At 30.1% G+C, this 9,284-nt stretch overlaps 1 protein-coding gene across 1 annotated transcript; it reads right to left on the bottom strand.

The window, feature by feature from the left end:
* Positions 1-5,119: 5,119 nt before the first annotated feature.
* Positions 5,120-8,670, bottom strand: LOC109161708 (salicylate carboxymethyltransferase-like). The gene is made up of 3 exons (XM_019310197.1): positions 8,490-8,670; positions 8,006-8,359; positions 5,120-5,272 (listed from the first exon to the last, which is right to left on the bottom strand). Exons 1-3 carry the CDS (start codon positions 8,580-8,582, stop codon positions 5,120-5,122), a joined length of 600 nt encoding a protein of 199 aa, XP_019165742.1. The 5' UTR covers positions 8,583-8,670.
* Between the last annotated feature and the right edge of the window lie 614 nt (positions 8,671-9,284).

The raw sequence follows: 9,284 nt of genomic DNA, 5'->3' as shown, positions 1-9,284 counted from the left end.
ACCAACGGCAGTGTGGGAGCTACCTCTCAAAGTGAGGGGGTTCCGTGTGCGCAGTGAGCAAAGGTCTAGCTTCATGAAAGGGAATAGCGGTGAGGGGGTTCCTTGTGCGCAGTGAGCAAAGGTCTAGCTTCATGAAAGGGAATAGCGGTGGTGATGGCGATGTTAGCGTGTTTGAACCAAACCAAACACGCCATTAATTCATTAATTATGCTAATAGAGAGGGGGGGGGGGGGGCGGGGGGGGGGAGAGAAGAGAGAGATTACAATAAAATTACCATAGTAATTAAATGGAAGAATATAAATGATAATTTATTTTGTTCTTATAGTATTACACCTTAAGTATATATAAATATAATAAATAAATATAAATATAAATATATGTATACATTTTTGTGTTCAATTTGATAGTCAATTTAAATAATAAAGATAACAATTTTCATTTTTAAAATAATCGAAAAGGGTACTATGAATACGACTATACGAGGTATGATGAGTCAATTGTATGCATACAAATTAGGAAGAAAGAAAAAAAGAAGAAAAAAAAAAAGCGTCATTTTTCCTTTGCTCCACCTGTATGTGCCATAGGGTACACAAAATCATGCGTAAAATTCGTGCATTAATTATTCAATATTTCAACAAGTGCAAATTTGGCCAATATTTACCCAACTAGTATTTTATATGCGCGGTGCGCAAAAAATATATGTCAATATTAAAATTAAATATTAAAATCTTAGTTATATTAATTTTTTTAATAAATAATTGTGTGTGTGTGTATGTGTGTGTGTGTGTGTGTGTGTATATATATATATATATATATATATATATATATATATATATATATATAATTGTATAATTCATATTAATATTTTTGAGGTAAAAATTATAGAAATGATAAGTTATTAAATATAATTATGGTAACATTTTAATTAAAACCTAAATGAATTCAAACTTATCATGGAAGGAGGTAAGAAATAATATTATGTATGCATGTACATGGTAATAATAATGTAGAAAGATAACAGAAGTTATAACTGTAGGGATATTTTTGTCCAAAAAATTATGTAGTACAACTTTTATAGTATAAGGTACAAAAGAATTTAACAGAAAAAATGGACATAAACCAGGGGTATAACCTGGATTGAAGCTTATTATGTTTTTAGATTGTGTAGACCACGATCTAAAAATGATATTATTTATATAATTTATTTTTTTACGCGACTCACTAATTTTTATAATTTATAATGTACGTTATTATAAACCATAATGCATATTATTCTAACTTATAAAGTATATTATTTTACTCATAAATTTTATTATTCTATTACATAAATTACAATATTCTAACACATAATATATATTATTTTATTATATAAAATACATTATTATAACTCATAATATGCATTATCTTAACTCGTAAAATTCAATAACATCGTTTTGGACGGGATCCACACAATTATGGACCCATAATTTGTCAAATTTGGCACCTTGGGTTTTGTCCAATCCTGTGGGGCCCTATACCAGAAGAAAACGTTTTCCTTTACATATTGGGTGTAAAAAACGTGTGATTTTATTTATTTATTATTTAGAAACTTTGTCTCGACCTAATTGGTAGAGTTTGTTAGAATTCTTATAGGCAAATTATATCATAGATCAAGATTTACCTTACATATCAACTTCTATGACAAATTATGCCCTGGAAACGTGTTCATCGTGAACGGTGAAGGCCAAACGACGTCGTTTTTAGGTAAAAAAAAAAATAAAATCGCGGATGTGGAGTTAACGGCGCGCGTTGATCAAATTATGAATTTTCATAAAATTCATAATCGCATAACAGAAAATTCATAATCGCATAACAGAAAATTCATAATCTCATAACAGAAAATTCATAATCTCATAACTGAAAATTCATAATCTTATAACAGAAAATTCATAATCTCATGGTTCCAAAGTGAATGTGTAGGCATGGTTCCAAAGTGAATGTGCAGGCATGGATTCATAATTTATGAATGTCCGTGATTTCAGACGGGAATGTGTAGGCATGGTTCCAAAGTGAATGTGCAGGTATGAATTCATAATTTATGAATGTCCGAAATCATTGTTCACCTCAAATTAAAGTAAAACCGCAAAATGTGAAAATGAAGAAGAAAAGTCACGCAATTAATTAAGAAAAAAAAAAAGATAACGGTGTACTAACACCGTTGGAACCGTGTTGTGTTCACCATGAATGGTGAACACGGTTCCATGGCATAACGCTCCAACTTCTATCATAGATCAAAATTTACCTTACCTACCTTAATCTAAAATGATATTTTGTTTAGTACTACTGACTCTACTACAATGTAGTATATGGCTTTGTTTGGCAAACTTGGTTGAAAAGCTATAAGCTAGGAGCTGAAAGCTGAAAAGCTATAAGCTCGAAACTGAAAACTGAAGAGCTGTTAAGCTAGCTGTTATAATTGAAAGTGTTTGGTAAAATTAGCTTTTTGATAAGGTGATAAATGTAAAAAGACTAAAAAGGACATCTTCATAAATTTTAAATTAGTTTGTTTACATTTTAAAATTTAACATTTTGTCTTTAAAAAAAAAATTAACATTTTGAAATAAAACTATTAGCATAATCATGATCTAGCATCTCATAATGAAGTTGCAATATTGTTGCAAATCTCATAATAATAATAATAATAATAATAATAATAATAATAATAATAATAATAATAATAATAATAATCCTTTATATAATAAAGCTATATGGTTTGGGAAATAATTAATGTTACAATTAATGCCACAATATCCTTTATTATAATAAAAAAAAAGCACAACATTTAAAAAATAAAATAGCTATATATTATATAATCATATAAAAAATATACTTTTAAAAAATAAAATAGCTATATATTATATAATCATATAAAAAATGTGTTCAATTAGAGTTTAAATTTACACATACAAAATTTGAAATTTGCTTTCCAAATCTAATTATCTTAGTTATTATTCGTATTGTAAAAAAAAAAAAAAACACAACATTTTAAAAATAAAATAGCTATATATTATATAATCATATAAAAAATATACTTTTGAAAAAAAATAGCTATATATTATATAATCATATAAAAATGTGTTCAATTAGAGTTTAAATTTACACATACAAATTTGAAATTTTCTTTCCAAATGTAATTATCTTAGTTATTATTCGTATTGTGAAACTTATAATATAGATGAAATACAATTAAGAATAAATCAATGTAATTATGTAAATTCTCTCTATAAGTTTATTTGAATTGAATATGCACATAATTAGAAATTATATTAACCATACAAAATTTTATTTTAATTTTAATTGTAATTTTGTATTCTATAAAAATAATAAATATTTGACCAATGGAAGCTCAAAAATATTATTATATTAAATAATTTAAAATATTTTAGTTTTTCTATTTTTTATTTATATTTATAATAACATAATTTTTTCCCGTGCATCGCGCGGGTGAATTACTAATAATAATAATAATAATAATAATAATAATAATAATAATAATAATATTTGCGGTGAAAGTTGCGGATAAAGGAAATTAAAAGAAAAAAGGGTTTTAATTGGAAATGGTAAATTATGTCATTTCTTAAAAATAATAAGGATAAAGATGGAAAAAAAGTTAGGAAGCTAGGGGCTCTTATTTTAAGCTAGGGGCTTATTTTGAGAATATTACCAAACAGAGAGCTTATAGCTTATGAGTAGCTTAAAATAAGCTATAAGCTTCTAAATAAGCTCTGCCAAACAGAGCCAAAGAGTCAATATCCGGGGTTTGAACTTGTGACCTCCCATTTGGGAGAGTCACAAAGATGTCATTGAGATTATGTTAGAATTTTTTTTAACAAAAATAACATTTTGAATGACTATTTTGTGATACAAATATATGTAAAGTATAATCTCGATTTGAATCATATCATAATGATTTAGGTGTTTTAACGTGAACGAAAAAATTGATATATTGTATGTTTAAAACGAATAATGAGTGAATGAAAATTTATTCTTAAAATAGACCACTTGAGAGAAGTCAAATACTGCTTTTAAGCACCGTTGGCACCTTTCGGTGCTATGAATTAGCATCTCTTGGGTGAAAGGTGAGTAAGCACCAAATGGTGCTTTAAAAGCATTGAATAGTGCTTTGAACTAAGTGGTGTTTGGTTCAGGTTATATTACATAACTAAGGGAATGTAATATTTTCGAGTTTACATTCTTATGTTTAGTTCATATTCTTTAAGGGAGTATAACATTTTCAGGGAATTGAATATTCCCTCCACATAAGATTTTAAAAGGAATGTGATTCCCTTCATTTTCTTAAGTTATGTAAGATAATCTTGAATATTTATAAATTTTGTCATTTTAATTTTAATTATTTAAAGATATTATTATTATTATTATTAGGCACAAGTGTCAAATAGGCCCATCTATTACTGCGAAGTGCTCCATTTTCACCACGAACTAAATTAAGTGTCAAATAGGACCGTCTACGAGTTAAATTTGTTCATCTAAACCCTATTTACCAGTAACCAACAAGTTACCGGTAAAAATAGGATGACATGGCAAACCTTTCTTACATGTGATATTTTTATTATTATTTTAAAGAAATCAAAAATTATTGTATGCTTCGTATAAAGCTTCTCCGGTCTTGACATCATCACCGTCGACCGGTGACCACGGACCACCGGCCATATTGCCGCCGCTAACCATTGTTGAACATCTTCTTCAATATGTATTTTCTATTCAAGACACAAATATTTTACCTTTTACTCTATTATTCATTAGCATTTTTTAATTATATGCAAATTTGAATCTGGTAAAGTAGAAACTCCAGCAAGTTTCTTGAATAAATATACATCAGAAATTAGTAAATCATAGAGAATTTATAGACCCAACGAGAAAAAGGATTGTAAATGCCTTTGATGGGAAAATCAGCAATGCCAAAAGACTACAAGATTCTACCGTGGTGAACATGATTTTGCTCTCCAAGTTCACTTATCTCAACTCCATGAGTGGTTGTAAATGCCCTCTCCAAAGTGAAACTCTACGCATCTTCGCCGCATAGCACCATTGCTGTGAGGCGACGACCGTTTTGTCTTCTCTAGACAGAAGAAGGTAGCTGTCGTGTAACCTTCTTCAGATCTGAAGAAGGTGACTGCCCCTTCGCCTTCTTTGGATGTGACCACCGCGTTGCTTTTTTCGAATAAAGAAGGCGGTGCCGGCATGATTCGAATTTGATGAAGAGATCGATGAGCTAGGAGATCATTGAGGAAGATGATGAACAGAGACGGTTAAGGAAGATGATAATTTATTATTAATAAATAAATCAGATATTTAATATTTATGATATGTACACGTAAGCTCCAGGTTGGATTTTACCTGTTTATACCTGGTATTTACTGGTAAATAAATCTAGATGCACTAAAATAACAAGTGCCTAATTGCAACTTTTTAAAGTTGAAGGGTTTAATTACTTTTTCCTATAAAGTTTGAGGGTCTATTTGACCATTTTCCCTTGTTTTTTTAATAATTGAATTGGTAACCTGCAAAAAAAAAAAGTCAATTACCTGCAAAAAAAAAAGTTAATTGAACAAATTTAGTAGGTAAGTGTGGTTAATTAGCCTTTAATTTAGTTCATGGTGGAAATTGAGCACTTGACAATAATACATGGGCATATTTGACACTTCTCCCTTATTATTATTATTATTATTATTATTATTATTATTATTATTATTATTATTATTATTATTGTAATTAGATTATATATTTTTTTATTACGTTATGTTAACATATAAAATAATTTTGTTTCTCAAGTTCAAGATTTTAGTTAATATTTTAAAATTATGTAATTATATATGATACCGTTATCTTATTTTTTTGAAAGCATGCCGTTATCTTATTTATGGTCCATGCATTAATGATTGAACATATTATATACTTTCAGTAAATTGATCATGTATGTGTAAATAAGTTGGACCAGGGTCCACGTTGCATTGTTGACCTTGGTCCAAAATGACATTTAGATTATATATCTGTAGTTAACATATTATTTACTTTCATTTAACAAATGATTTATGTGCAGTGTGAATAAATTAAAGGTACATAATACGTTATTTACAATATGTACATCATTTATTAACTGTAGGTACATAATATATTAATTGTAATAAGTACATAATTTTTTATTATTATTAAAGATACATAATATGTTAACTATAAGTACATAATTTGAACAAAGTTCACCATGCACATGGTAGACCCAAATCCATAATATAACAATTGTAAAAGATAAAGGTCCTAACTAATTCTAACCCCGATACCTCCCACTAGTTTTTTTTTTTTTTTTTTTTTTTTTTTCAGTATTATTTAAATACTCCCTCTATCCCATTTTATCTGCCATACTTACTAGTTAAACTAACTCTTTTTTCTTTGTTTATTTTGTTTAGTACTTGTTACTATTTTTAAATTTGAATTTTTTGTGTTTAATAGTATTTTTAGTGTAGTTTATAAATATATAATTTTTTTAATACTAATACTAAACTTAATATTATAAAAAATTGAATTAAAAATAACTTCAGTCAAGTCTCATTAATTCATACATATAAAATGAGACGGAGGGAGTAGTACGTTAACTCAACTCGTTTAAAATTCGAGCCTAACCTGTTAATTAAGTTGGACCCATTTGTTTTCCAAAAAAAAAAAAAAAAAAAAGTTGGACCCATTTTAGCGGCTCCATCTGTCAGCATCCAATCAACAACTATGACATGCCAGCGGCTCTGATGTGTGAGATTATAGAATTTAATCACGTTTTAAAAAACAACAATATTAATATGAGTTCTACTAGATAGACTCTCAAAATTTTACTCTCTCATTTATATTTTCTGGGATGACAAATCAAGATTGGTTATTTTCATCTTTACTAAAAAAAAAAATTAATTATTTTCATCATGTGAATCCACAGAAAAATGTCTACATCAAAAATATGTGAAAAAAAATACAAATTAAAAGTTTAAAATGAGAGTACACCAATTATTTTCCAATTAATATCCTCTGTTATCTATTGAATCAACACTTATGATACCCAGCGGCTTGATGTGTGGCTGTGTGCCAGTGTGAGTGTGTAAGAGTCTGAGCCACAAATCAGGTTCAATCATTATGGAGTTAATTTTGGAGGAACATTAATACGTAGATTACTGAATATTGTTAAATATTATTATTTGACACATATTATTTACAATTGATTTTTTTAATATGTAGAATTGATTTTCTTTTAATATGTAAACTTTTTTAAATATTGTTAAATATTAATGATAGATATATTATGCTCGGAGCGAATCGATCCGAGGCGATGGATCCGGAGCACCTCAGCCCAAAGCATATGGATCCGGAACACCTCGGCCCAAGGCACTACGGACCCAGAATACCTCGGCCCAAGCCACTTGGGCCGTGGTCACCTCGGCCCAAGGAGCTTGGCCATAGGTCGGGCTCAGGCCGTAATGAGATCTGCCTGGCCGAGCTCGGGGTTTTAGGACGGCGCGTGCGCGCTTTGGACTCGGTCCTGAGCTAGGATGCGGTCAAAGCGTAAGATCCAACCACCCCCGGTTTAGGGGGAGCGGTTGGAGGTTTGTTGTATAAAACCCCCCACCTTGTCTCATTAAGGGACCTGATCATTTCTTACACACTTGGTCCTAAACTATCGTTGTAATAACCTGCCTATTATCATAATACAATATACGGTCTCCACGACCTTACGGCATTGTCTTGTCTATTCATTTATTTACTAATTACGTTCTCATTCGGATTTAGTAATTCGGGTCCATCCCGGGTAATTAAATACATCAATTAGTATTTGACAATACAAGTTATATTTGGTTTTCTTTTAAATTAAATGTGTATTTATTTGTGTTTGCAATGCACATTTGAAATGTAGAGATTTATAACAAAAAGTAATTTAATGACAATTACAAAAATATATAACAAAAAATACCATGGAGACAGTAACACTAGTGAACTTTGCTTTCTCCGGATAGGTGGACATGGAATGAGCAATCTTGTTGCTGTACCTGTGGAACAATTCATCAATTATTCCTTCACCAAAGTGGCTAACGAGCATAGGCTCAAGACCAGCTCTCATGCACATGGCAACATTGTTCCCTGCACTATTAATATCCTCATCATCATTATCATCCATTCCAATATATCCAGTCCAATGAATTTGGGAAGCCTCCAAGCAATCAATAGTGAAGGAAGCATCCTTCTCAATTAGGAATTTTATTTCTGCTAGAGTTGGTAGGTATAGAGGAAAATTAAACGAATTTAATTTCTCTTCTTCAATAAGACCCAGCAATATCGAATTGAAGCAATTAACTATAATCATACATGTTGTTCTCTCTCTCACACACTATATATGTATGTAGTAACGTATTTTAAGGTTGTGTTGGTCTGATCTTTAAATTTAACTACCTACGTACCTCTGCAACTAGATCATTAATGGCTAAAATTAAGAGCTCCCAAATATAAAAAATGGGGTTTTCACTTTTTATACCCTGCATGGTCAAAATCATTCTCCCACCACTGATCAGTTCTTTAGAGCGGCACTTGAGAAGAATAGAAAAATCTCTTTCAATTGATCATAATATGTTTTTATGACATTTGGTGTAATGTTTCAATAAGGAGTTTAGGGAAATGCTATTAGGTGCCAACGTCATTCTCAGGGTCGTTGGGCTATCAATTAGGACATAGCCTCATTCTCATGGTAACTTGGCAAATTCATGAGGCAGGCGTTTAAGCAAATACTTGGGTGTGCACATTTCCTTCCAAGTCCGATCCATTTTTCAAAAGATGAGTTGGATTAGTGAGAGTTGTGGCTATGGTGTAGCCCTATTCTCATAAGAGGAACACCTAATCCTTGCACCTTTTGCATAGTTACGACCTAACTATACAAGAGTCAATACAATCCACCATCTCACAACTAAATCAACATTGAACCGTTACACTATCTAATTTTTGCAATTCAATTCACATTGGCATTCATAACAAAGGAATTTAACCCAAATCCCTAAAGAAGTTTAACTACTCGATCATGCTATAAAAGTAAATGAAATCATCAAATGAAACAAAGAACATTGCAATCACAATTCACAAGAAAGAAGATACAAAAGTGAAAGAGGTAAAAGACTTAGCTTTGAACTATGAAATCTGGAAATTGATGTTTAGTAACAATTACAAGCTGAAATTGTTCTTCATCTTCAAGAATGTGGATTGAT

The sequence above is a fragment of the Ipomoea nil genome, unplaced genomic scaffold, assembly GCF_001879475.1.
Source record: "Ipomoea nil cultivar Tokyo-kokei standard unplaced genomic scaffold, Asagao_1.1 scaffold2926, whole genome shotgun sequence".
NCBI lineage: Eukaryota > Viridiplantae > Streptophyta > Magnoliopsida > Solanales > Convolvulaceae > Ipomoea > Ipomoea nil.
The sequence above is the reverse complement of the archived record's forward strand: the minus strand, read 5'-3'. Positions and strand labels throughout refer to the sequence as shown.

Coding starts and splice junctions, on each gene's coding strand:
- LOC109161708 (XM_019310197.1), bottom strand. CDS start 8,582: ATGATTTTGACCATGCAGGGTATAAAAAGTGAAAACCCCATTTTTTAT. Junction 8,360..8,489: donor TTAATGATCTAGTTGCAGAG/GTACGTAGGTAG, acceptor TCGATATTGCTG/GGTCTTATTGAAGAAGAGAA. Junction 5,273..8,005: donor CTAGTGTTACTGTCTCCATG/GTATTTTTTGTT, acceptor ATGATCTCCTAG/CTCATCGATCTCTTCATCAA.